Consider the following 27,811-nt stretch of genomic DNA (forward strand, 5'->3'; position numbering starts at 1 on the left):
CGCGAGTCAGCATATTACGTCACAGTGTCTACAACTTGAAGGTTGCTGGTTCAAAACCCAGAGTCGATTTGACTGTTGGGTCCATAAACCCCCAATTGTTCTGGAGGTTGTCTGACCCTGCGGTCACAAAAAAAAAAAAAAAACATACATTGCTTTGGATAAAAGCGAATTTAATTAGAGCCACGATTTTAAGTGAAGCTGCAGCCACTATATAACATCAGAAGATGACAATCACAGTACATACTGAACAAGCCACATTGGCGTTCCAACTCAGAATTATTCATTTAGGCTCCATTAGTCCACAGTGGCTGTAGATCTTAGAGAGGGGCCGAACCCATAAATATAAATAGAGCATTTTATACACCTGGAGAAGCCCAGTGCTGACACAGCCTAGGAGTATGAACGAACACTTAGAACATCCTCATCCACGTCTTCCTCCCTGGCTTTGTCCGCTACACGCAGCGTGGTCGTATGAATGATGGCGTCCACAGACAGCAGCCGTCCCAGGCACTGCAGCACGGAGACCAGAAGATCATATTTACAGGCCACTGACTCGAGTCCCTTGGGGCCCAGGCTGACAGGCTTCACCGACTCTCTGCTCTGAATCCCGGACACAAAGCTGGTGTAGACCTTCAGGAAGTGACCGGCCGTGCCGCTTTGCGCATAGACCTGCCTGGGCACGCTCAGGAGAGCCTCAGCCACCAGCCTGCAGGCTGCCTGGGTATCAGGGCAGTGTGTGAGGGAGGTGTACTTCAGGAGGTAATGGTGTAGCAGAAACTCAAAAGCTCCCCCTGCTGGTAACACGGCACCTGGCTCTATTAAAGTGTTTGAGTAGAATAGATTTTCCTTGACTGAGGCTGTCATGTCTGAGATCTTTTGACCTCCTTCCACTGTAGTTTCTGCAGAGTCATGTCCTTGAATAGAGGTATTTAGATCCGGCGTATAACAGTTTTCCACTAAAATGTTCTCTCTGTTTGTGGCATGTGTTGGCCATTCCAGGCACATACACGAATCTTTCAGGACTCCCGGAATATCCTGAGAAATGCCAGCTGTGATCTTCATGGCACCCATCTCAATCTCATTCTGTGAGCTTGGGCTTTTCTCTAGACTGGAAGCTGAGGTTATGTTGTCCCTTTTCCCCATGTGCCAGGACTGACAGCGGACAGGCTCGCAAACCCGCTGAATCACCCTGATGGCGTCACCGAATGCCGAAACGCACTGATTCGTCAGACTCTCCGTGGGCCCGCAGAGGACCAGGCAATGGGGGAGGAAGTCCCGCCCCTCCGGGATCCCAACATGCGTATACCTGCGAGAGCCCAGCACCACAGGCTGGCAGAAGGTCACTGAGGCAATGTGGGCCTTCAGGTCTCCCAAGTCTGTCAAAGGCAGGACTCCACTGAGGTGACAAAAGAGAGAGAGCTCCTCCATGTCGAGACACTCGACCACAGACATTCCGGCCTTCTTGGCGTGGTAGAGTACTAGATCCGACTGCTTCACGGCAGACAGCAGGAGCCTCACCTGCAAATGTTGCAAGGAAGCCACGTTTTGCTCCACTCGGCCGGCAACCCAGCTACCCCAGCCCTGAAACTGGTGGCTGGAACTGATAATCAGGGTGCTGTCAGCTTCCGTCAGGAGCGGCTGTAGGGCCTCGTTGAGCACCACGGCTTTCATGGGCCCCTCCGTGGGACAGTACACAGTCAAATCCCTGTGCAGAACCAGCCCTTGCAGAATTCGCGACTTGCTGGTCGGGAAACCCGTCACCGACGTGTGAAGTTCCGGGAAGTGATCGCGGATCATTCTCAGTGTGCCGAGCCTGTCCCGCTCACAGTTCCACCTGTGGTAGAAGTCGCAGGCCATCTCGGCCAATGGCCCGCAGTGGACCTGCCCTGCCCGCCCTCGGAAGAAGGCCTCCAGGAGCAGCCTCAGGGCCCGCCTGGCCTCTGCGGGGCTGGTGTGGGAAAACAAGGAGGTCGCATGTGGGACGACGTGCTCCTTCACGACAGCATCCAGAACCTGCGTCTGAAAGGAGAGAAGCTGGCGAGCAGCCCGACGGGCCTCCAGACGCCCGCACGAGTCAGTCTGTCCCGACGGACACCAGCCGGCGACAGGGGAGACACGGGTGGCCCGGATTCCGCGGATGAGCGCTGCCAGCAGCAGGATGAAAGACTTGGCACCGTCTCCAGTGGCGATGCAGTGTGCCGATACACAACCTACCAGTGCCCTGGCAACAACAACAACAACACGACCCTCAGGGAACGCAGGTAACGGCTCCATTTTAGTATTTACAATCGTATATAAACACTACTCCCTACCACAGCATTTTCCAACTCCGGTCCTGGAGAGCTACTATCCAGCAGGTTTCATATCCTACCTGGCTTCTGATGAGCCACACCTGTTCTCAGGTAAATATCAGAATATCAGAGTTGGAGACCCCTGCCCTACTAGATATGAAATATAATAACCCATCTTTCACAACCACATTTCCAGTATAAGGTCACTGTGCTTGGAGCCCACCACAGGACACACCTTGGACAGAATGGCAGTCTGTCACAGGCCACACACTCACACACAATGGGTCATTCAGAAACACAGACTCGCCTAACTGCATGGACTCCAGGAAGATACCGTAAAGCTCTGAAGAAATGCGGCCAAACATGGCAAGAGCATAAACTCCATACAACCCCCCAATCCTAGACATATGAGACCACAGAAATAATTACATTACTTAAACACAGGATTTATCAAATCAATCAATTAAGCTGTTTTTCCTTTTACTAAACACTTGATAACTAGTAAAAAATGCAGCTGTTTGCCCAGTTGAATTACTGCGCTTTATACCCCAACAACTGACATGAAAATCTTTAAGCACTTGCTGTAAAAACCGTACTGTACTGGAAAAAGGTTATGGGTAGCACTTCTGTGAGGTCGCAGCTGTGCAGTGTGTAGCTACTGCACATCAAGCTATGAAATATTAATGTTCTTTACTCTTTATTACTAAATGATCAGGAGGAGCAGAGTGCTAACTTCCTCGCCTTGATACCTGGCCACCGGGTGATCCAGCTGAAGAGCTGTGAGGATCCGCCTCCCCTCGCGGGTGATCAGCACCTCCCCCGTGTCCTTCGTGAAGAACACCTGTCCTCCACGGGGGCCCACACACCGGCGGACGACATCTTCGAGAGCCTCCGCCACCTGCACCAGAGCCCCCAGGGGAGCCTGCTGCACCCCCTTCATCTCCACACGGATGGAGTTTTCGCAGCACAGCAGTGAAGCACGGCTTCACATCGAATCAATATGTGCCTGTAAGAGGGCTGAAAATGCATGCCGGATTCTCATTCCTGCTTGTAAAATAAAGAGAAAAAGAGAAGTGAATATCCATTGTGAAAACATTCCTTGACTGCAATGTCACTAAAGGCTGTGCACTCCTGTGTTTATTTACCACACGTACATGGAACACATACATTGATAAACCAGGCTGCCTTACATTTCAACAAAGGAGTTATTGAAGTCACAACGCCTGTTTTTCCACGAAAATACAAAATTCTAATATAATTAAACAACACCAATCCTAAAACTGCCGGGCACTTAAATAGTGCCGAAGTGCTGTGTCTTATTAGTCTCGGAAATGACTACCTTGTGTTATGTTTGGAAAGGTTTATTGCGCCCCCTGGTGGGTAAAATGATTTCGAACATTTTTACCCGTTTTTAGAGAAAACGCAGAGATTTTGCGTACCCAATTATCCAAAAGTGTTTACACGTTTTTTTGCATGCATTTTCTAGATAATCAGTTGGTGCTATTGGCTACCAAAAGTCGTACAGAATCCACAGTAATACTAAATTAAAACACGATCTAAAGATTCGTGAACGTCTTCTTATTTTATATTCATCTTCGAACATACCCCAAGTACCAGCTGAGTTCAGGGACAAATGACGCATCTTTCTTTAGTTTCTTTTGCAAAACCGTCATTTACGACAGAGACGAAAATGCTTTTGTTGTATCCAGGCAACGGATTATATCCGTTTCCGGATCGTTTTACCGTAAAGACCATGGAAATTACGACTCTGGTTTTGAGAATTGTCGCGCTACAAATTTACTGCTCATATAGCTAATTGTCATGTATTGAACCAGATTAATATTTTTTTTATAATTCAAAAGGCATGTGTTCTTCATTATTTTCGTGTCAGTCAGTGTCTAAAATTTAAACTAGACATATCTGACAATTTCTTAAACTAAGTTTTATAAGATTTGCATCGACTTTTGTGTTCTGTCATAATTTAAGCGTTCTGCTTACCAATTTCCAGTAACGCCTTCTGACAAATGCCAGATGTACGATAGGTTCCTCATAGTCATAAATATTTCAGCCAAGTAGCATTTCCCAATAAATTCAGTGAAGACTGAAAGTTGAAGTAGAAATATAAAATCCGACACACTTGTCGGTAAAGCCATATATCTGAGTTTTATTGTTTATATTTCTAGTCTATATACAAACAGGATTGTTTGCAGGGGTGCTGTGAAGGGAGGAAGGGAGGGGGTTAGTCTCAGTCCAAGCCCTAAAATATTGCAATATAATAGGACTGGTCTGGGTTGCGACCCCAGTATGATATGCTTTCATAAGCCTAAAACCTCTAGTTTTATATTTAAAACTATAACAGTTCAATAACAACTGGAAGCTGACAAGCAGATCTTTGCAAATGTCTTCTTTTCCAAGTTTCACATGGGGGAATGGATCACACAAGGTAAAGAGAGTGAAAGGCTATGACCCTTGCCCCTGTGGTCCTGCGTCATGTCTCACATCCAGAGACTGGACGTGCAGATTCACTCTGGCAAATCTATCACACCCAGCAGATCGCCCACTGAGTGATAAGTGGCTCACAGGCCTGTTCTCACACACCTTCAAATCTTAAATGTCATCGGTTTCTCTCTCTCTCCTTTTTTTGACTCGGGTCAGACGAAGATCTTAGATGGGAGAAACACCGTTTTATGTGACTGCAAGTGGAGTACATGCTTGTGCCGAATCTCATTTGCATCCTCTCAGCTTTAACACAGTGTATCTTTAAAAAGCTATAAAACGTTGCTACAAGGCTTTGCCCCCTTTGTGTACAACAAACCTCATCTCCCTATTGTTAATTTTTCCAATGTATATTAAGCAATACTCATTTTGAAGATGGATGCATGTTTTCTATTCCATTCCTATACCCCCTGGAAATGCTTTTACATCTGGTCATTAATCGCTTCATTACACAATTCAATGGGCCTTTCACTTGGTCTGTTATTTCGGCAGGATCCATAAGATTCCTGAGTGAATCGCTGTCCCCAGAGCTCCTGTATGGCATTGTGGGTATGTAGTATCTGTAATCAGATCTCAGACACACTTCCTGTGTGCATCTTCTGCTGGCTATGAATTACTGTTACTCTTTGTAGTGCTATATATGCTTTACGCGTAGTCAAGTGGCCACTTGAGATGGATTGCAGAACTCTGCCTTGTGATTTTATTGATATGTCTGTGCAGTAGTTTTAATTCTTGCTTTTCTGGAATCACAGTCTCTAGTAGATTTCTATGTAGTGTTGTTACTGCATTTCCTCGCTAGCATTAGTACACTATAGCAGTGTTTCCTAACTTGGTCCTCAGGGACCCCTGGGGTCTGTCTGGCAGGAAACTGGGATGGAGCAAAAACGTGGACCATCTGGGGGTTGGGGGGGGGCTGCGGACCGGATTGGTAAACACTACACTAGAGTACTAACGTAATGTGATTTATCACTTGTTTGAACTGGTGGCGAGTTGTTACATAAAATTATACAGACAGACTGAACCATGTCAGTCCCTGGGATGCAGTGATCAACCATACTGACAATTAATTAATCTATATTTAAAGTGATTCTGGTAAATAACTACTTGAACAGCAGGAGTAACACACAGATGAATCTGTATAGACTCTTATGACCGGCAAATAACACAAAAGAAAGTAACGGAATGGCATCAAACAATACACCCAAATTATGATCCATTAATGACCATGTCAATATTTATTTGGCGATACAGATTGCTTCAGATAAGGTTAAAACTTTGAAACCAGTTTATCATAGAAAATAAATATCACCGCTATGGTGGTACAAGACATGGATGTTGTCATAAATTGTAATGATTTCTATAACCAATGTAAAAACAATTATGACAGCTGAGTGACTTATAAAATTAAAATTGCATTTATAAAAGTGAAAATGACTGACTATGGACCCTTCTTAGTGGTTTTATTATTATAAGTAAAGCCTAAATCGGAACATAAGAACGGGACAGATCAAGCAGATCAGGGCCTCGATCACGTAGCGCAGTGTTCCCAGCCCAGTGCATGGGGAACCCCCACACCATACACATATTTGCTTCCTCCCAGCTCCCAGCTAATCGTAGAACATTGAACAGGGAGAGAACTAAAAGGTGAACTATATGGGGTTCCCATGTACTGGGCTGGGGAACACTGGCGCAGCGAGACCTTTTCTGCAAGGCTTCTTATGGCACAGCAAATCCACAATGTTGTCCACGCTCTGCTGTCTCCCCAAAGCCAAACAACAAGGCACTGAAAAGCGATCGCATTTCTACAGTTCTGTGGATTGCAGTGAGTACAGCAAATTGTGAGAATAATGAGAGTGAAGGTAACAGACAAAGGCCTTACGAAGTGTTCTATACATACGGCTGTTAAAAAAATCTACCACACTTGTTCACTGAGTACGTACATATCCTACTTTGTTGTAATGCACTATGCCTGTTGTAGATACAGTATTGCAGTCTACAGAGATTGGAGACCACTTCGAGCGTGTATGAGAAATTGCTTTTATCTGCATTCATCTTTTGCTTTCCCTTCATTGCGTCTGAACAGTAGGATTTCCTACAGTTGCATTAATACTTCCTGTGGATACTAGTATACATTTTCTGTTCCATTGTGTACGTGCCATAAAACCTCCACACGAGTTTCTGTTTCATTACCAGGTCAGGCAGTCAAAAATGGGTATAATGAAATTCCACTGAAATTATCCTTACACAATTTGTTTTACTATAAAAGTCATTTTCCACGCAATTTCCTTCATAAGCTGGACCACCGTTTTCCTCTTTTTATACCCCGTCTCAGGGAACCAACTGGAAAGTAGTAAAAATACCAAAAAAGTAATAATAAAAATAAAAAACGAGTTGAAAAAACATTTAAACTGTGTTAGAGAGTTACTGTCCTGTTATGGTGGCATCAGTTCATTCAATGACCTTGACAGGAAAACTGTGTCACTCCAAACAGATTCACACCCCCCTTATCATCAAAATGTACAAATTTCCCAGTAATTGTACAAACTTGAAATTAAAAGGTTAAAAAAAAGGAGTGGTCTTGTGGCGCCCCCTGTAGGTGGGCCTGGCTGTTGCTGAACGACAAGGCCCTCATCCTGCAGGCATGCAGGAATGAAGCCTCAAGAAACTGGCTCATCAACTTTAGTCCCACCACTGGCTCCTCCCCCTTCCAGGCCCCATTCAAAACGTCCGAGTCCGTAAATGCAGGCTGCCCTCATTTGAACAGGAAGTTGATGACGATCTGGATCAGGACGAGGAAGATCACCAGGATGAAGTCACGGTGCTGCAGGACGCTGCCGTCTGCATGGGCGTGCGCGGGTGCCAGGAGGCCACGCAGGGTGGCGATGTTCCTGGGGAATGCAGAGACGGAGTCGTCCACATCTCAATCAGACCCCAGGAGCCCTCGCTTAAATAACTACTGGCAGAGCGAAAAGAATACCTGTTAATGTCCTCCTGGGTCCGTTTTATGGATTCGATGGCACTTTGAAGTTCACTCAGGTCCGCCCCTTTCTTTCTTAAGCGGCTGCTGTGTTTGCTCTTGTGTCCTGAAAACAAAAACGCATCACATGTAGATAAGACGTAGAGAGAAGCGTAGGTGAAATGGGGGAAATGCTCGGCAGAGAACCAATGGGAGTGTGTTCATTTTTTTATTCAGTTCATATACACTGCATCTGACAGAAGTGCTCTCATGCTAGCCTGCTCCTTCGGTAAAAATGCAGGCTTCGAGGGAGGACTCACTCTCGCTGCCGGACGAGTCGTGATGCTCGGGTTCTGGGGATGAGCCGCCACTCACTTTGCTCTTCGCTGCATCACCTTGCTTGTGTTTGCGCTTGGGCACGGTGACCTGTAGGGGGCGGGCATCCCGTCGGCACAGGTCCGCAACAATAACATGCACTGTGACGGGACTCGGGATTCGGGCCTCAAACAGGCAAACGCATGCGAATATGCATTTACAGGCAATATCGCATATATACGCTAATCTGATGCAGAGCATGGCTGCAAAGTAGGGCTGAGCAATATCACATCGATATTATATCACATATGTGCAATAATCACCAGGGCTTCAGAAAGATATGGCTGGACGCCAGCTTCTCGGTACAATATGAACGTTTATTCATGGCCACAATTTGTTAAGCAAATTAGTAGCGCACCTAAAATATTAATTAGGCATTTTATGACGCCCAAAATGTAATCATTATAAATTCGGCATATCCTTACATTTAATAAACTTGTCAAACTTTGAATTGCAAAGTAACTGCCACACCGCCGACATCTTTTGACCTTTTTACCTTGTTTATCTACAATATCTCCTCTTTTGAAACATGTCCTGGCTGCTGAGCTGTCCCTTTCTTCACCACCGCATATCGTACTGAAGTACTGAAGAACAGTATTATGTACTTTATGCAAAACATAAAGGAAGTTTATACATATTACTATGTTTCGCTTGTCATCTGAAGCCCTGGTGATTACTGCGCATGCGTGGTATAAAATCGATGTGCCGCCGCCCAGCCCCGCTGCAAAGCATGCAGAAGTGCGTAAGCAGCCGCTGACAATTCAGACTTGTGCAAACCCTTAAAAAAATAAATGAAATAATTAAGCAATCAATTATTCAATAAATCTTCACTACGCCGACAAAGCAGCTTTGGCCAACACAACAAAGCAGATGAATGTCCAAAAAAAAATATGAAATAACGAACGTAACTGAGATTTGGAGAGGCCACAGGAAGCAGCCGGGTGATGGCGCTGGTGAGAGGCTGGGCTTAGCGCAGGCGGTAGTGAGACTGAAGCAGAGGGAACTCTGGGAGAAGATCCAGACCAACCTACCTGACATTTGTATTGGTCTCTCCTGGCCCCTTGGACACTGAGACTAACTACACTGCCAGAACGTACCATGGGAGTGCGGTGGCGCACATTGGTCTGGATGCAGCCGTCTTTCTCAAACTGAATCAAATCATTCAGGGGGTCCCAGGGACGGGTGCTGGAGAAGAGAAAAGGGATCAGCGCCGGTCGCAGTAAGCTGTCGCCGAAAGCCATGCGGCTGGAAGCCTCCCGCAGACAGGCGTACCAACTCTCAAGGGACAGACATCGATCCCTACGAACTACATGAATCGGTGAGGTTTTCTACACCCTTTTCAACACTACACCCTAATATCTTTACAGTTTTGTCAGCTGGAAATTAATACTTCACACATACTCTCATGCCACTAATTAATTGACTCTGAAGGAATTTGAAACAAAGGGCAAGAAGCATTGGAAATAGTGCAAAATCTGAACGTAAATGTAACTTTAGCTTCTATTCTATGGTATAAATGGCAGGTGCCAGCCATAATAAGTGATGAACATCCTTTCCTTTCGCCCCTATTGAACAAACCTGACCAAAAAAGCTTATAACAGTATTTATAGATATTCATGGAGCTCTGCAGTAGATTACTCAGTGGTGGAGAAAGCCTTACTGTAAAACACATTTAATGTACAACTAGTATGGCTGGGCATTGTTAATATTTTTCAATACCAGTACAAGAACAATACCTTGATTTCGATAATGGTTTCTGAAGAATATTTTTTTTCCGATACCAATATGTTTTAAAATCAATCAATTTCAACAACAAGAATACATTAAACATTACAACACAAATCTTTTATTTTAAGTCGTTTTGTTAGTTTTTTTTAACGCTACACGATGAACAAGCGAGTTCACAAGTTTCTGGGCAAACGTTTTCTCTCCGGCCTCTATAACGTGTTTGTGTAACATTACGTTACACAGGCAATCGGCAGAAACTTTAGATCTTTACGCAAGTGCGCTGCATGCTTATTAGCTCACAGACGCCGAGATTGATTGTTTGGGTATCGGAATTTTGTCACCGATGATTTTTAATTAATTTTAATTTAATTAATTTTTCAAACCTCCATAGGATCGGAGCATTCCGGTCAGTACCACACAAGTACCGAAGCTCAGTACGTAGTCCTAACCACTAGCGCCTTATTAATCAAATCACGGTCCTCGAGGTCCGAGCCCTGCTGGTTTTTCTGCCTTCCTTTACCTGTGAGCCAGGTGTGAAGCCTCTAACCAATCAGAATCAGTAATTATTAAACTAACTACCTGGGAGAACTGAAAACAAGGCCTGGAATTGGAATCGAGGACCAGATTTGAAGAACCCTGCACTAAAGTATTATAAAATGCCATTTCGAAAGCAGCGCTATTGCACATGAAGGCGACCTGCTTTTTGATACTGTTTCCTTTGCTGCACCCAGTACAACGACAACCCATCCATTTACAAGAACTGATGAAAACTTCTTTTGCACAATACCAGCGATGGATACATACTATATCACGTTTAACAAAAAGAAACTGAAGTTGAACATGTAAGAATAGTCTGGCTGGCAGCTTATACCCTTGGCGTAGGCACTGAGATGGCTTTAAATTTTTGGAGATTATAAACAAATTGATTCAGATGAAGTTTTGCAGTTCCCTCTTTGTCCACTAGATGCCACCATCTCTACATTGGGCAAATGAGAGCGCCCACACTCACTCGGCATATTTATAATGCCACTCTCCTGTGATTGGGTCCTGCTCGAACAGTCCTGGGATCCACGCCTCACACTTGGCCTTGCGCTCGCGCGCCGATTTCCTCTGTGCTTCCTCCAGGAGGAACTTCTCGTTGGTGGCCTCTGTTTGGTCCTTGTTGTTGATCGCCCGGGTCACATGCTGCCACAGCCTGAGGAAGAATGATAGAAATTTACCAAAAATAACCTAAAACATGTTCATCGTACTTTATTCAATAAGATCAAGCAGTCCTGGAACAATCGCAATGTGCTGCTATACACAGTCAATAAACCAAAGACATCCCTCTCTTACACACATCAAGAGGGGCAGCAGCACATGTGGAACACCTGACTCACTTCTCTGACTCGAAGTCTCCTTGGTCCTCGAGGGGCACTGTCCTCCGGGTCAGCCGGCATCTCCTCAGATCCGGTGTGGGGTTCCAGAAGGTTTCCACCATGCATGTCTTCTTGTCGTTGATGAGAACCTCACTATCCTGTAGGGAGGTGGACAGCATTCTTCATGTTTTTAATGGCGAAAGCAGAAGCACACCTCCCACCTCATCCTCATGCCAACATGGCTGAGAAACACCCCTCTTTCTGCACTGGTTCGGCATATTGCCAGCCTCACATTTGCTTTACATTAACCCCCCCACGCCATGTCTATTTTAACCAGAACCCAGAACGGATAGATCTGAGTAAGAGGGCTACAGGATCAGTCAAAGGACCTCCTTCGATGTGAAAAAACAAGAGATGCACATTTCACAACGAATAAAATGCTGTAGGTTGAGCAGGGTGTATGAGATTTTCCAGCTTGATGGACATGGGGGAGCTAAGGTGACCCAGCTGAACAGGCGACACGTGTGAAGGACGTACCCAGTGGCCCTCCAGGGTGGCCAGAACCTCCTTCCCCAGTTTGATCTTCCCAGAGATCTGGTTCACACTGTCGTTGCTGCCCAAGAAGGGCTATGGAGGAAAATATGACACTCTAGGTGTTAAAAATATTAACTCCCAAAAAAATTAACAGTTTTAGAGTTTTATTGTAGTGTGGTCACATTTATGCACTATTACGTGATCATTATATAAAGAAAAACGCATGTTGCAATGGGAATCTATTTAATTAAAAAAACACTGGATCTGCCGTCTGCTTGTTTTTAATTTCCCAGACTAAAACTTAATTATCTGAATTACACACTATTAAAAACAAAACCTACAAAAAACATGACCACTCCTGCTTCCGGAACCTTCTAATAAATGAGATCCTGCACCTTAAGCTTGAACTCCAGCTGAGCGCTGTAGCCAGTCTTCTCACACATGATGGTGACCTGGCCGCCCAGCTCCAGGGTCATGGTCCCATATAAGATTCCTGAGTGGCAAAAAAAAAAAAATCAACACTGCGCAAGGCATTCTGGGTAAAATCCATCATTACTGGGACCCTTGAGGGGCCAACACTGCTTACTGAGCAGGCAATCATAACAGAAGTGCGTTAAGCTGATCCAGCCGACATTAGCACAGAAATGTCGTTACTCCTTCAGGATCAACACTGATTACTTTGTGACGCAGTTGATGAAGAGCAACATCCCACTGTGAGACCAATTAAGTGTACACTGGGCATACTGGGTACCCTGGGAATAAAGGGCTTTCATTTGTTATGGAGACCAACCAAATGATACCTCTCTTCCATCCACAGAAGCTTAAACATGTCACAGATAGCAGAGGACGGCAGCCTGTTGGTTGCTATGTACAGTCAATGCTGAATGACAGGAGCAAAGGGGTCAATTATTTTGTACTTGCAGCTCAGGGGGAAAGGGGTATAGGAAGGGCAAAAGCATTTTATTATCATAGCTAGATGTTACAAACTAGCAAGCAGCCCAACCTGAAGACACATAGCTCTATTCTCACAGCTAGAATCTACACACCAAACAAGCATGTTTACCTTTACAGTGAGCGTATGGAATGTTCATGACGTAATCCTCCCCTCGATTAAGGAAGGTCAGCCGGGCCTCTCCATCCAGAATGGCCGATAGGGAGTTTCCTGAGAAGAGAACAGACCGTGTCCTTCACATGCTGCGGAGCACCGGCACAATTATAAATATATGACAATGGATTCCAGGAGCAGCCATCTGGAAAGACTAGTGAAGTCGACGTGCCAGTGGAGGCAGGGTAAGGCGCTGCTCACCGTAAAACTTTGACTTGGCCAGGATGCTTCCACTGAGGCAGAAGCCATCCTTCCTGTTGCTCACATAGAAGGCTGACACTGGGGGATGATGGGATACCTGACATGGAGAAGATAATGAAGCTAGAGGTGCAACAATGGGGCAAGTATGGTCTATGAAAACTGACAGGAGACCAGCTTGAGAGTTAAGTAAGAAACTCATTGTCCAGGGTCTGTACGATCGTGACCTGACCACAGGACTGTGAATATCATCACCTGACTGTAGCAGAACGGGCCAATGAGATCACAAAAACCACTGAACATGCCAGAGGCCTACAATGGGAGTCTCCCATGTGCATCACCTGCTCAGAGATGTAGAAGGTCTTGCTGTTGGTCTTGGGGTGAATCCACAGGCATCGGAAGGTCTCGCCGATGATGGGATTGTATGGTTTCTTCAGGCCCTGGATGGGGAGCAAAGCAGAGGGGACTGTCAAGCAGCAGGTCTGGAGGACGTGCTGGATGTGGAGGCTCTTCACAGTGTCCACGCAAGAGCAGGAGGACAGCTTTTACCTTCGGCTTTTTGTAAAACCCAGAGAGGTACCACTTGACCACCTTCTTCATCCGATTATATGCATTCTCCTCCACAGCCGCCCTATCCAAACAGTCAAAAGCCTGAACTCACTTTTAGGCCAAATCCTACATACTAGAGGACATTAATAGCATCCAGAGGCGGATACTTCAGGTCCAGAAAGTACAAATTTAGACCAAGATTGTGTGTCAACCAACCAATAAAGTACTCTGTGACTCTGACTGCTTATACTGAGCTAGTTGGTTGAAACAAAATCTTGGCCTGGATTTTTACCTTCTGGACCTGAACTGTGCACCTCTGATAGCTTCCCACTTTGGTATCCTTTAAAGGGGAATACATCTGAGCAGCAGCAGGTGATATACAATTCAGCACAAAAGACGTCTAACCACACTGGGTGCCATCATCAACTAATCTTATACAATCAGCATTAGATTAGGAAGGTCACAGGATGCGAGACTTGTGTGAAACTCACTCGGACAGGAAGTCTGCATGGTAATAGTAGTCAGACAACTTGTCCAGGAAAGATCGTGGCTCCAGGATGAACGTGGGCAGCACCACCTTGGATAGGTCCATGCCGGGCCTGACCTGCTTCAGCAAGGTCCATATCAGAGATTTGTTTTCCTCTGATACTGTCTCTGTCTGCGAAGCTTCGCCTGCCTGAAACAGCAAACAAACACACGGGCACATGGGGATGCAGAGTTAAACAAACAAACAGACAGAAAAAAACAATCCATGTGGGCTGTTATCTAGCATGTTGTGCTCAATATGCAAATGTGCATTACATAAACCAGCCACAAACTAATTTACCCTTTTCTGGTGGGCAGCCAGTTTACAAACTGAAACTGCAAAAATCTATTTGCATCTTAATTCTTGTCTTTAATCCAGGCATCACATTTTCACACATTTCAACCTCTACCTGCTCATAATGGCCAAACAGCGCCAGTCATAATACTCCTGGGCAGCTCAGTCTAAGACTGAAACTCATCTGCACTGACTGAAATAATTAACACCAGAGATTTTTATCTAGGGGCAGCATGCTGGTGCAGTGGTTAGCACTGTTGCCTCACACCTCGGGGACACGAGGTTCGAGTCTCCGCCTGGGTCACATGTGTGTGGAGTTTGCATGTTCTCCCCATGTCGTTGTGGGGTTTGCTCTGGGTACTCCGGTTTCCCCCCCCCCCCCCCCAGTCCAAAAACATGCTGAGGATAATTGGAGTTACTAAATCGTGCATGAATGAGTGCATGGTGTGGGAGTGTGCCCTGCAATGGGCTGGCCCCCTGTCCTGGTTTGTTCCCTGTCTCATGCCCATTGCTTCTGGGATAGGCTCCGGATTCCCTGAAACCCAGAAAGATAAGCGGATTTTTATCTAGTATGCTGTGTGTCTAACCGCATTAATTGTATGCTGTTGTTCCATGTACTGGAGATGCCTGAATGAGTTACCTATGCGCTTGTGCAAATGGCCAATTAAGCATCTTAAACACACTCAGTGGCCCGATTAAAGTGACTCACACGTCCACCAACAGTACAGCTCAACCTTTTAATTATATCACCTCTCCAGGACCGCTGAACTCTGCATCTTTTCCAGCTCACTCTAAACAAGTTCCTTTAATTAAAATCCCATCAAATCAACATGGCTGTTGAATGGGGTCTTTGCAGCTAGAATGAGGAACTGAAGTCTGGATCCATCCACAGCAGATTAACTGCATTAAGCTTGCAAGGCACTCTTCATTTCTGTATAATAAAACGGGGCTCTACAACGAGAAAATTGCAGACCTTTGAGAAATGTCAAACGCAATATAGGCTAGCCCCAAAGTATTATGGGAATGAACATTATTATCTCATTTTTGCACGAATCCCCATTTATTAAACTACCTTTTACTATTACTCACACTTCATTCCACATTTTTCATAATAATATATTCTGTGCACAAAAATGGGGCACAAAAATGACTCTGCAGGCAACACAGGGTTGGAGGTTCGAATCCATGCTCTCTGTGGGTGGACTACGCATATTCATTCCGGACCACCACCCCAGCCAAGTATTCACCCCAGCCCAGTGCCCTGTGTGCCCAGCAGAGGCTTCCGGTGACCCCGACCAGGCTACGCAGTTGGAAGACGGATGAATATTCTGCTTGCAACTTTAATTACAATTATAAGGAATCTAGCGAGTGAATTCAAACATCTTTCAGCCATGGAAATGAGAGCTCATTGACAGTAATCGACACAGCAAGTAACGAAGGCTGATGATTCAGTTCACTGGATTCGAGTCTCTGACAAAAAATGACCACTGGAAAAGGAGGCCAGGGGTTTTCCTGCTTACAGTCTGTGAAGGCAAATGCGTAACACACAAAGAGCAGAGTGCTGGACGACCTTGGAGCATACAGACTGGGGCCCTATGGGACCCCCCCTTCTGACCAGGCTTAGCTGTCCCGCCCTTCACTTCACATCTCAGTAATTCCAAAAATATTTTTTCAGGAGCAAGAGTTACATTTTTTAACCTGGTCACTGATTCGTGAATTTGACAGCGACTGGCCACGCACCATTACACACCTTATTGTTCACTCAATAGCCGGTTAAGTTGAATTTAATGGAGGGAGGGCACTTTCCACAGTAATCAACCATTTACGGACAAAGTAAATTAGGAGTCTGTAGGAGTCTTGTTTCGCAATGATTCTGAGGACGCCTCTTGTCTGCACCCCCTCCCTCAAACCCATGCGGATAGAGACGGGGGCTCGGCTGACCTCCCCCAGCTCCTCGTGGGATTGCTCCGTGTAGGGAGTCTCCTGCAGTGCCTCCATGGGCTCCAGCTCCATGTAGGAGTCGTCCTGCCGCTCCGACGTGTCGCTGTCGCTCTCCTCACTCTTCTCCAGCCCCTCGTTCTCGGACTCCTGCTCATTCTCTCGGTCCGATTTGTCAGAGTACAGGTCCGGGTCTTTGAAGTGCTCGCTGTCGTTGAAGCTGTGGGCAGATTGGGGGAATAGGGTGGGGAGGTGTGGGGGGGGGGGGGGGGGGAACCGCATCAAGGCTCCTTCACCCGGAAGAACGAAGAACCTAAATGATAATGTTGGATGACTGCTTATGTGTTGTTCAGGTGAAAGTTCAAAGGTGAAGGAGGGCTCACTGGAAGCCCTCATGGCCCTGCAGGTTGTTGGAGCGCAGCAGGTCGTACAGGCGAACGTGGGAGTGTTCGGTCCCGGATCCCGGCTCCTCCTTGCCCTCCCGGATCATGGTGCGCTTCAGCAGGCCGGAGCACTTCAGCGCCAGTTCTAGGGCGTCCATCCAGCAGCGGCCTGGACACGGAGAAGCACGTCGTCACTACACTGTCTGTCTGGCGCCGACCCGGACGCAGGACGCCCACACCATGCCCCGTCTGGCGGCTTTGCCTCTTACCGTCGGACTCGGAAGCAGCGCGGAAGATAAGGTGGCTGCTTGGGAGGGGTTGAGTGATGGAGCCCACCGCCTCCCCCTTGGGACCCTAGAAGAGAAGAGGGGGCCAGTGGACAAGAGGCACAGGCTGAAGCGGCCCCTGCGATGGACAGGGCATCGCACAGCTAACAAGCGCCCATGGGGCTGAGGTTATGGATGTGTTGAGCGAGGAGGCAGCAGCGTACACGTGTGTGTGCTTCTGTATGGATGTGTGCGCAGCCTGCAAAGTGACTCAGCCTACGTGCCATGAAAGAGATGCCAGGTTTTAGTAGATATCAACAAAATCCCTCCGAAAGGCATCCGACAAAGGGGGGATTTATGGGATTATGGGAATAGAGCCGCATCTGCTCCACCAAGTGTGGGCGGTGAGCTCCTGATTGGCGCCTGAAGCTCCCGTTCAGGAATTGAGGCCGTGGTTACAGCATGGGCTATTTTGGAATTTTGGAAGGCTTGAATGCGGGACGCTTTTTATTCGACGGCGAACAAGCGATCCTCCATCAACCTGATTACTTCACAAATTCATACTCCTCTAGGGATTCTTGTAATCCTCATGTGATACAAAAAAGTCAAAAGAGTAGGTGAAAGTACAAGGAATTATGCGTCATTTGTGATTAATATGTCTGTGCTTGACTCCCCTAGGTACTTTGTAAAAACAAAGGGAAAATGCAGCATGACTGTTTCATGATTCACATTTCTTATTAGTTTGATGACCGGTGTGGGTAGAGGGACAAAGGTCAAAGGCTGCACCTTGACAGCCCAGATAGACTGCTCCAGTGGGTGGAACAGCTTGAAGCAGAAGCCGTCCTTCTTGGAGGGCCTTTCGATGAGCTCGCAGGCGCCCAGTAGCACGGTGCCCACCCACTGGCCCTTATTGGGCGTCTTGTAGATGAGCAGCACGCCTGGTTTCAGCACACACCACAACTTGGTCCAGCTCTTCAGCGTGCCCCGGATCTGTTTGGACAGATGGACCCAGCGCTGTCAAATCGTGACCCAAGTCGTTCCGTCTCACGCACCTGTGCCTGGCAATACTAACGCTCCCTCACCTTGAGCCAGTCGGCCATGACGATGACGGACGGATCCGTGATGGTGCTCAGCAGCTCCTTGGTAGCACGCTTCTTCTCCTCCCTGTAGTTCTTCTTCTGGACCTGCAGGACCATGGATGGACAATGAGGACCTCACCCAAAGCTTGATTCCATTCAGACTGATGCTAAGGTCAGGTAAACAGCAGTAAGGGAGGCTGGAGTAGAGAGGATATCTGATTTACCCACATCCACAAGTAACACATAATATAAGCTAAAACACAGATTGATTCTCGAGCTTCTTAGAAGTTAATTTCACATGATGATTGGCAAGTTCTAGACATCCAGGATCCCTGGAAATGGTGCCTGACCATCTGAGTACACATACCCTGAGGGACTCCTTCTTGGTGAGCTTGCTCCCGGAGGCTGCAGTGTCTTTGTCAGACCCATTGTAGAGCTTTGTCTCTGACTGGGGAGGGGGGGCAATATTTGTTAAAGCATCTGGGGGGGGGTTGAAGAGGGTGCATGCACCAATCCCGATCCGTACCAAAGTGACATCACATTCCCATCCTGCATCTGTTCCAAGTCTAGCACGTGATACACAAGCAACCTAGACCAGACCGTATGATGCCTTAACCCCGGCAAATTTAATGGGCCATCGCCTCGATTCCCTGATTAATCTCAGGTCCCAGAGCACCATGCATTTCCGTGTGAGACCGACGGTAAATCACAGACACTTCTTATCCACCAGTAATTCATGTCGATAAATTGGAAAATGTCTCAAAGGAAAAGTACATAATTAATTTAATCACAGAAGTGTTCTCCCTACCTAAAAGTGTTTGCAGCCCTGCTTTATTTGTGGTATGTTACATCCGTGCGTGTCTGATGTACGCATGCATTGCCGTGGAAGCTTATCTACCCTGCCACTAGGGGGCGCGCATGGTGAAACACAGAAATGACTTCTGGCCTAAAAGAACCCTGGTCACCTGTGGTCTGACTCACCAATGGGCCAAAGTAGAAATGGATGGATGGAACTCTTTTACCCTTACTGAGTTCTGGCATGAAAAAAAATGGCAGCCAGGAAGTTGAGCTGAGGTATAAGATAACACAGACTGAGGGTGTAAAAAAAAAAAAAGCTATCAGCAAAAACAGTTGATCGGCGGGGAGCGGATCAGCGTGGGAGGCGGCTGCGCCGACCCGCGGCGTGTTGACGTTAACCCTGCAGTACCCACTGGCGAGCAGGCGGCTTAATGACAGGGATGAATGGACGTGCAGGTCTGGTCACTGAAGAGCCTCCTGGACTGGTGACAAGTGGCCGGCGATCATACGCTCACTTTGATCAGTGACACAGGGCACAGTGACACACGCCCCATGCACCCTGCCATCTTCCTGACTAGATCCCTGCAGTGGCGTGGGGAGAGCCCCAGTAGGTGTTTGGCAATTAGACGTGAGCCAGGATCTGGTCATAATAAATGCATTAAAGGGGAAGGCGGCCTTTAAATATACAAACACACACACACATATATACACACTGTGCTTATTTTACATAATTGTTTTTATAATGTGGAACCAAGCTTCTCTTGAGTTTCTGTCAGACACGTCGAGAGACGCACTGCGTTTTTAGTAAATCATTTCAAAACAAATTCTGTTTTCCCTGCGGTGAACCCAAAAGAGAGGCCTGAAGCCAAAGCGTGAATTTTGTATAGTGCTACACTCCATGTTATATACGGGTACATTTATGATGACACCAATGCTACAATGACCTGCTAGGTGACCAGGCTGTCAGTCATGTCCTGTGCAGAATATTAATCGTTTAGCATTTTCACTGAACTGCAGTAACCAGGAGGAAGCTTCAGGCCTCCAAAGTCTCTTCCGAAACCCTTAGTGAGCTGAAGCTTATTCTCTCCTTGCTCTGCCCTCTGTGCTGCCGACATGGCCTCCTCCTCACCCCTGTAACGGCTGTGATTTCCCCCAGATTCACGTCCCTCCCCATTCCCGTGTCACATGGTTTCTGCCACACTTCTCTTGAGCGAGCCCCCCTGCCGCACATGCAGATTGACCGTTCTGAACGCAGCGTCCCAGCCGCCCCCGGAAGATTGTGCACTGGAAGGTTCTGCTTCTGTCCCTTAGCGCGCAGCTAGGCGGGGAAGCCCAGTGCTGAGCAGTCGCTGTCCACACGTGCGTCTCAGCCAGAGACGAACTCTGCAGGCTTCCCGAGTCTCGCACAGACGGCGTCACTAAGCTGATACCCCTGTGTGGCCCCTTCCCAGGCACTTTGGCCTAAACTCAGCCTTGTGCCCATGAGGTCTCTCAGCTCCTCCTTATCACATGCAGGGAATTTTCAGTGCAACGGATGTTTTGGGAACAGTGGAGGGTCCTTCACATAAAAGGGTACCTTGCTTTTGGATATCGAACTGGAGGGGTCTTCTTTGAGCTGGGAGACGTCATCTTTCCCTCGATCAAATCCTGCAAAGAAAAAAATCAAAACAGGTAAGGTTGTGGGAAGGTAAAGTCTGGCACATGTGGCGCCCCCTATTGGTGACCTCCGGCTAGGCAGCATGTTGAAATGTTGGGGTGAGCAGTCTGAAACACCTCTACTGAGGGGTTGGACATTGCTGGCAGCTGCAGGCCACGCCCATTTATCAGGGAAGGGCTGGAATTTGGCGATAAACTTGTATGTCTGCTGGTAAGTGGCTGTATCGCTGCTCGGTGTTCCAGTTCTTCAGGTAAGCATATTTACATCAGCGCCACTCTCGAGGGAAAGCAGACGATTCAAAATGACCCTGAGTGAATCAGCAGACGGGCAGCAAGGTCAGGGCATCCTCCAGCAGCTTTTGAGGGCCGAGGAAAGCCTGAAATGGCCCTCGCGGTAACCACTGTTACCAGGTGAAGCTGGCAAACCACGGACTCTGTAGCCAATCAGCACATACGCTGTAACCTACTCCCTCGGTCAGCTGATAGGAGGCGGGGTTGTAAGGCTCCTAGCATGCGCCCTGCTAATCAAGGACAGCCCAGAAGCGAGCTTGTTTGAAGACTTCTCCGGGGGGGGGGGTTAACCCTGGAGTTTTATATAACCCACACTGTTATATTAAACTCCAAACACACAACAATGGGAAAATGACAGACGGGATGATTTCACAGCGATGACGCGTCTCTATGCTGCCATTAAGTGTGCAAAGTGAGCTATAAACAGAACGGCGCATAAGCCTTGTGCAGTAATAAGAGGCAGCCCGTCTGTCAGCTGTAAGACCTGTTAATAAATTACATCAGGCAGCAGATATACGTTTCGTCCGGTTGCTGTGGTGAGCGAGTGCTGTGGAGCGACTGAACCGAGGCCGGAGCTTCTCTCTCCATCATCCCTCCATGTTGTCCTGGCCTCTGAGCTCCTCACCTGCCCCTGCCATCTCCCTCCAACCCCCGCTGGCGGGGAGACATTCCCGGCATATGGGATTCAGGGTGGGGCCTGTCTGAAGCAGTGGCCAGCACTGGTTTTGCCCGGCTGGCATGCGGTTATAGCCTGGCCCACACAAAGCACTGTAATTCCAGGCACTGTGCCGTATCCCCAAGTCCAGTGCATAAATCACACACCTCCCCAAACCTCTAAGAGTGACATATCAGGGGTATCTAGGTACTACAAACCTGTTTAAATGGGTCAACCGTAAAACGTCCCCTGATATTAAGTAGGCAGTATAGTCTGTACTAAACATGGCATTCGGTGCCAGTCATGGGAGTGTGACCTGCAGCACAGTGGGGAGGTTCTGCCTGCGGGCAGCTTCCTTGACGACGGCCTGCGTCCCCAGCGGGCCGCTCACGGAGAAACCATGAAAACTTCATGAGGCGCCGAGAGTGTCGATGTTCTGCCGACGTCAAAGAAACGCCGAGCTGCAGCAAAGCCTGGCGAGTCAGTACGGAGACCCAGACAGACATCCTGTTTTTTTTTTTTAGGTTAAACGCACAGGGTCCAATCCTCCAGAATCGATCTGCCTCAGAAATAACCACAGTAGCTTAATGAACTACCTTTAAATATTTGTGATGCACCCGGGACAAAAATAGCCTGCAGGTGGATTTTTTCCCAGATCGTTAACTTGGTTGCTAATACGTCTCCCATGTAAGCCCCCTCAAACTCCGGGCGAGGTTACTGGGGTGGCGCCGGCAGAACCGACAGCTTCCAAATTCTGGGATGGCAGGAAACCGACAAAAAAGGAAATGCTTGAAGACTTAGTGCAAAGTTTGTCAAACTGGACTTCAGGGACCTCCATACAGTCCCTGCTTTTGAAAAAAATGTGGACTGTCTGGCAGAGAGCTGGGAGGGAGCAAAAATGTGGTAGAATGCTGGAAGGGAGCAGAAATGTGAACTGTCTGGCAGAGAGCTGGGAGGGAGCAAAAATGTCTGGGGGCCCCTGCGAACTGGATTGAGAAACACTGTCCTAGTGGACTGGTTACGGCATCACACCACACAGCAGAGAATATTTACAGGGAGGACTTGTTTATTTAACTTTACCAAAGGCGTAGGAATGAAGGAGGACGTTCACCCCCCAATATTTAATTTGGATTAATTTACCACCCCCCCCCCCCCCCCCCAAATAAATCGGCCTCTGTATTTAAATAATTCAGTTATGCCCCCCTTGAGTATCAAATTCTCTCCTGCAGCATTGACCAAAATTATGGGGAAAACCTGTAGTTAAATGTAACTAACGCATCAGCGGCTGGTTACTGAATCGTCATCACCAGCTGAATCCCTGTCTGATGTCATTCGGCCCCTGTTAAAACAGATGACATGTAGAATGTACCGCAGAAACAATGGCACTGTATCTGAGCCACAAACAGCACCGAGCAGGAGGAGCAGATGATCTTTTCCTCCTCCAGCGCTGCAGAATGACACTAAAAGCGAAGGGATCAAAGCTGAGAAGCCTGGGAGGATGTTTTGGGGTTTCTTAACAAGCTCGGACGAACCTAAGGCAGCAGGCTGCGGACCTGAGGACTTCACAGCACAGCGGGTGTGTGAGAGTGTTCCAGTGAGAGCTAACGTTCAGCTACACCATAATAACATGAAGGGTTACAGGAGAAGACTGGTCCTAAAGAAAAAGTGAAGAATCCACTGATGGATAGGGGACGGACACGCAGCGACCAAGGAGGATGTGGATCAGAGACGTGGATCAGGGACGGACCCCCACAGGTGTGAAAGGCTGATGGGGATCAGGGATGGACACCCACTGGTGACTGGTGCCCACCAGAGATGAAGGCTGACGCGATCAGGGATGGACGCTCACTGGGGATGAAGTTCGGCATGGATCAGGGATGGACGCCCACCAGTGACTGATGCCTACTACACCCACCAGTGACTGATGCCTACTACACCCACCAGTGACTACAGCCCACTGGTGATGAAGGCCAATGCAGATGAGGGACAGACACCTGTTGGTGACGAAAGCCAATGCGGATGGAAGATGCAAATCGGGAATGGTTGGCCACCAGTGATGGAGGAAAACATGGTTCGGGGACGGTCGTATTCTATTTCACAGTGTCAACCGCAAGTATTCCTCCACTGAAGGCCATGATGAGCCACAGATCTCGCGCACAGCAGAGATAACAGTCATAAAAGTAAGATAGCCTGCTTTAACTGCAGCTTCATGCCAGGAAGACCACAAATCGTCTCAATCCTGGCGACTACTCGTGATATTTTTATACTTTTCAAACTGTGACTTGACACCCAGCCACCCACACATCCTATCTATATTTATTTTACAAAAACAACCAAGGTTAGAGAGGTCGGAAACAACATTGAGCCTCGGTGGAGGACAGCGGGGAGGCTCACGCTGAGCCACCGAACGACACGGCTACCAGACCAGCACCAGCACAGGCTTAAAGACCAGCTCCTTAAGTGTTACGCCCCCTGCAGCCCTGATGACCACACTGAAAATGCCAGCCCTCGGCAGCGGCAGCACGCACCTTGCAGGACAGGTGGCAGTTCATGGTATCCCCCAAAGGAGGCATTCCGGATGAGCTTGCGGCCATCCCGGCGGGGCGGGAAAGCAACGGCCACCCCGGTGCACATGGAGAAGCGGCGGCGGCCCCGGGATCCCTCCTCTTTCGTCATGGATGTGGCGGGGGAGGGGGGCTGAGAATGATCTACTCAGGCGACTCAGTCCTGGAGGCTTGTATGGTAACAGCGTGGAGATACTCTCCCAGAAAAATGCGTCGAGCCTCCTTTGCTGCGTCCCTCTCCCCCCTCCCCCTCCCCCATCTCTACCCCCCCCCCCCACGGTGGGAGAGGACCCTCCTAGAGCCAATCAGCGGGAACCTACATCACATCCGCCTCACCAGCCAGCCCTCTGGATCGCGGCACCATCTCTGGGTGAGTCTCTGCGCATTCAGCTCCTCCCACTGGAGAGGGGTGGGTCCCACACACACACAGACACACACACAGACGGTGGGGGTGATGCAGCTCTCAGAGCAGCACTGGAGGACACTGGGATATTTTCTTATTATACAGTGGCTTCCAGAGGCCCGGCTACCTGGGAGATGTAATATGGGAAAGTGCCACAAATGTACAGCAACCGACAGCAGGTGTCCTGCTCTCTGCCCCCATGACAGCGCTCCAGACACCTGAGTCTGGGAGGGCTGCATGCGGTTCCTGCTTAACACCAAAAAAAAAAGCCTGATGTAATTCTGTCACCAAGCAACTTCACAAATGGAAGTCCGCCGGGAAGGCCCCAGGAATCGGAACCGGTGTAATTATGGATCTGCCTTAACTGTGCCACATGAGGCTCAGTGTCGACATGCTGTCAGCAAGTGTCAGGAGAAATCCAGCACCAGGCTCACTATGAAACCCAGGCGAGGTAAATGCAAGATACAAAATGTAAACAGAAGGAAACGTTGGGTGGCTGAAGATAGTACAGTATCACCAAAAGTAAACACAGAACAGTCTGATAAATGGAAGCCACCAACTCCGCCTCCACGACAAGCACAGTTTATAAAGAACTGTGTTTCAGGGGCACTAAGAACTGTAGGGAAGACACAGGCAATTCATGACCAGTAGGGGGCACAGTAGCTAAAGAATTCAGCCAAGAACTAGAAGGCTAAAAGGCTGCTTGTGATGGACTGGCATCCAGGGTGAACTCCTGCCTTGTGCCCCGAGCTGCCTGGTACAGGCTCAAATTCCCTGCTACTCTGTACTGGGTAAGAGTCTGGAAGATGGACACAAGAAAGAACGGATGGATGGATGGTAGAATCTGGCCCCTCATACCTCTGAGGAAGATTTTCTTCAGTACAATACTCTTCCGTATAAAAAATGAACTGCTTTGCATAAAACCCATCAACTAGCCAATTAAAAGAAAATGGGTAAAACAAATTCAGCCAATTGGTGCAGCAGTCTAGAAATGTGAGAGGATGACAAGCCTGCACAGAGGCACATAGCATCCCGGGGCTGTGAGACTGCACTCTACTGGGTCAGCTCCTTTAGGACTGCAATTCCCGGCGTTTCTACATCACGTGTGTGTTCCTGGGGGGGGGGGGGGGGGGGGGGGGGGGGCGGGGCGACACAGAAGCGGTTCCATTCACTGAGGCACATTCTCTGCTATTACCCGGCTGTACATGGACCCACCTGCTCAGGTCTGGCACCCCATGACTGACCCCATGTGACCACCCCTTGCCCCACCCACACCTGAGCAGATAAACTGGGTGTCACTAGTGAGAGGACAACGCACCTTATATATACAGGGGGAAACTGTGTTATGTTTAACCTACGGGCACAGATGCCGGTACATTTACACAATCTTAGATCTGTCCTTCGTGGGAAAGTACACACAGTACAGATCGGCTGAGGCTGACCGATTACACATGTTCCAAGTTCTCACAAGTCTTGCATACATTAGAAATCATGAAGGTAATTTACCAGCGATAGACTGGCATCCCATCCAGCTTTGTGCTCTAGGCTGCCTTTACTAAAAGGTGACCATTTGCAGAAAGGATGTATGGAGGTAGGGAAAGTTTTCCATTCTGTTGCTCTGTGCAGTGGACTCAAGGCAGATGAGTTCCTTGGTCACCACTTCCTGTCAGACAGTGACAACGTGACACTGAAGAAACATCATTATTACAACGAAGCCTCGTCTCAGGGCCTCGCTGTCAATTGCATTTAAGAAGCGTGACTCGACACTCGTGTTGGGGACGAAGTTCCTGCACACTCTCAATCACTGCCTGGACTACAACAAAAACCAATTAAAAAACCAGGGAGAAGGGGACTGTAAACATCTGAGAGGAGCTGAATGGCTGAAGGTTTTCCTCAAGGTTTCTTGCTTTCTAAGTGACAGCCAGATCACTAGGAAACAGCAGGAGATGTTCTCTGGGCTGGAACGACTTTTGTAGGAGTTTTAATTTGAAAAACATGAGAGGAATAATCCCGCTGCACCCAAAATAACTCTATGACTCGCTAAGAAACGTCTCCAGGACCCGCCGTCCGTCACTGTGGACCTGCCCGCCGTTTGGCCACCGATCTGCCCTGGAAGGCGTCCCGGGGGGAAGCCTGCCAAGGGTCCGGTCGCTTAGGACGGCGCTTCCTGAAATCCTGCCTGATCGAATGACAGTGTTTGTACCAGATGGCCTTGCAGTATCACCAACACCGCCTCTACTCAGTCCGGCTCGGGACCGTCTCCCGATATTTTGGTTTTCGTTAAGTTAAAGGTTATTTTAAAAGCTCGTGTCTTAAGCAAGTTTAGTCAGCCTCTTACATTTTGCCATTTAACGCCGGTGCCTAAAATTCCAGTTGTCTTACTGCTCCCTCTACTGGCAGTGAATGTATCTATTTGATATTTTTCATTCTATTTATTTTAGCAGACGCTGCTATCCAATGCATACCCTACCACCACACACTTAATGCAACTGATTTTACTGCATTAAGACAAGGGTAATGGGCTGAATGGTTCCATCATTGCAGACCTGCGACAGTATACTTTACCATGGCCGTAATTGCCCCCGGGGCTGGCGGAGGGGCTGCTCAGGAGGTCTCTGCCAGGCACCTGCAGGCTCTCCTTCCCCCTCTGACTCATCCTTCCCGGGGTCAGGAGCTGGGCATCGTCACTGGGCATTAAGGCAGCTGGGGGAACAGAGGAGAGAGTGGTGTGAAGACTTCCAGGATTAAAACATACACATCCTACATGTGAAGGTCAACACTTATAGTCACCTGTTTAGTGATGCTTCTGCCCAAATCGAAGGTGTGCAAAACGATGGAAATACTGAACAATACGTTAATGTCAAGGATCTATTATGAAGTAGGACAAGCCTTTCCTTTCAGAGTCCTTTCAATCCTCACAGGAAAGCAATCATATGAGAGCTTAACTTTCTGTTGTAGGATACTGGACCATTCAATCATTTACAATCTAAATATATCGTTATATATAGTGTTGAAGGAATCTACTTCATTCCCGAATTTCTCATGAAGGTTCAGTAATGCTTAGTTCTGGTGACTGGGGAGGCTGTGGAAGGCTTTTGACTTGCTGTTCATGAGCAGTGGTGATAGGGGTGATATCTTGGAATATGGGAACTAGATATAATCAATTCTATCATATATAAAAATGGTTTCAATACCCATTTTTCATGCCATCGATTCTACAGCCTGCCCTTCAGCTTTGTTTTGATGACTGAGACTCATTATGCAAACATTAACACCAGAAGGACAAACACACAATGCAGAGCAATTACACTGCACGACATTTTCTTTTTTTTTTTTAAGTTTTACTTCCTGAAAAGTTTTTGCTGTTT

At 47.8% G+C, this 27,811-nt stretch overlaps 2 protein-coding genes across 16 annotated transcripts in view; both read right to left on the reverse strand.

The window, feature by feature from the left end:
* Nucleotides 1–153: 153 nt before the first annotated feature.
* Nucleotides 154–4,015, reverse strand: bbs10 (Bardet-Biedl syndrome 10). 6 transcript variants are annotated; one of them, XM_049009615.1, is made up of 3 exons: nucleotides 3,897–4,015; nucleotides 3,041–3,335; nucleotides 154–2,221 (listed from the first exon to the last, which is right to left on the reverse strand). In XM_049009615.1, the coding sequence occupies exons 2-3, from the start codon at nucleotides 3,229–3,231 to the stop codon at nucleotides 391–393; spliced, it is 2,022 nt and encodes a 673-aa protein (XP_048865572.1). In that variant the 5' UTR covers nucleotides 3,232–3,335; nucleotides 3,897–4,015; the 3' UTR covers nucleotides 154–390. The 6 variants fall into 6 exon arrangements, with proteins under 6 accessions (XP_048865572.1, XP_048865571.1, XP_048865574.1 ...); XM_049009614.1 differs by having other exon boundaries at nucleotides 3,041–3,338; nucleotides 3,897–3,991; XM_049009617.1 differs by having other exon boundaries at nucleotides 3,482–3,977.
* Nucleotides 4,016–5,993: 1,978 nt separating this feature from the next.
* LOC125739570 (oxysterol-binding protein-related protein 8-like) overlaps nucleotides 5,994–27,811 on the reverse strand; it is a 45,598-nt gene continuing 23,780 nt past the window's right edge. For 6 of the 10 annotated variants that reach the window (XM_049009819.1, XM_049009821.1, XM_049009824.1 and 3 more), the window contains 21 exons: nucleotides 27,009–27,146; nucleotides 20,451–20,521; nucleotides 18,444–18,524; nucleotides 18,080–18,181; nucleotides 17,784–17,987; nucleotides 17,001–17,085; nucleotides 16,732–16,900; nucleotides 16,352–16,568; nucleotides 14,082–14,266; nucleotides 13,591–13,672; nucleotides 13,383–13,481; nucleotides 13,045–13,141; nucleotides 12,802–12,900; nucleotides 12,134–12,231; nucleotides 11,742–11,831; nucleotides 11,226–11,362; nucleotides 10,856–11,041; nucleotides 9,150–9,303; nucleotides 8,064–8,169; nucleotides 7,765–7,870; nucleotides 5,994–7,675 (listed from right to left, as the gene is read on the reverse strand). In XM_049009819.1, coding sequence (XP_048865776.1) covers nucleotides 7,540–7,675; nucleotides 7,765–7,870; nucleotides 8,064–8,169; nucleotides 9,150–9,303; nucleotides 10,856–11,041; nucleotides 11,226–11,362; nucleotides 11,742–11,831; nucleotides 12,134–12,231; nucleotides 12,802–12,900; nucleotides 13,045–13,141; nucleotides 13,383–13,481; nucleotides 13,591–13,672; nucleotides 14,082–14,266; nucleotides 16,352–16,568; nucleotides 16,732–16,900; nucleotides 17,001–17,085; nucleotides 17,784–17,987; nucleotides 18,080–18,181; nucleotides 18,444–18,524; nucleotides 20,451–20,521; nucleotides 27,009–27,146 — 2,642 coding nt within the window. In that variant the 3' untranslated portion in view covers nucleotides 5,994–7,539. Of the gene's footprint in view, nucleotides 7,676–7,764; nucleotides 7,871–8,063; nucleotides 8,170–9,149; nucleotides 9,304–10,855; nucleotides 11,042–11,225; nucleotides 11,363–11,741; nucleotides 11,832–12,133; nucleotides 12,232–12,801; nucleotides 12,901–13,044; nucleotides 13,142–13,382; nucleotides 13,482–13,590; nucleotides 13,673–14,081; nucleotides 14,267–16,351; nucleotides 16,569–16,731; nucleotides 16,901–17,000; nucleotides 17,086–17,783; nucleotides 17,988–18,079; nucleotides 18,182–18,443; nucleotides 18,525–20,450; nucleotides 20,522–24,004; nucleotides 24,257–27,008; nucleotides 27,147–27,811 lie in introns of those variants that run through there. The other 4 variants (XM_049009816.1, XM_049009818.1, XM_049009825.1 and 1 more) reach the window with 4 other exon arrangements.

This window comes from Brienomyrus brachyistius, chromosome 3, assembly GCF_023856365.1.
Source record: "Brienomyrus brachyistius isolate T26 chromosome 3, BBRACH_0.4, whole genome shotgun sequence".
Classification (NCBI taxonomy): domain Eukaryota; kingdom Metazoa; phylum Chordata; class Actinopteri; order Osteoglossiformes; family Mormyridae; genus Brienomyrus; species Brienomyrus brachyistius.

What these genes read in the sequence shown, in the direction of transcription:
- bbs10 (XM_049009615.1), bottom strand. Translation starts at nt 3,231, where the DNA reads ATGAAGGGGGTGCAGCAGGCTCCCCTGGGGGCTCTGGTGCAGGTGGCG. An exon ending in CTGGATCACCCGGTGGCCAG is followed by an intron (nt 2,222 to 3,040) that starts GTATCAAGGCGA and finishes TGTTGTTGCCAG; the next exon opens with GGCACTGGTAGGTTGTGTAT.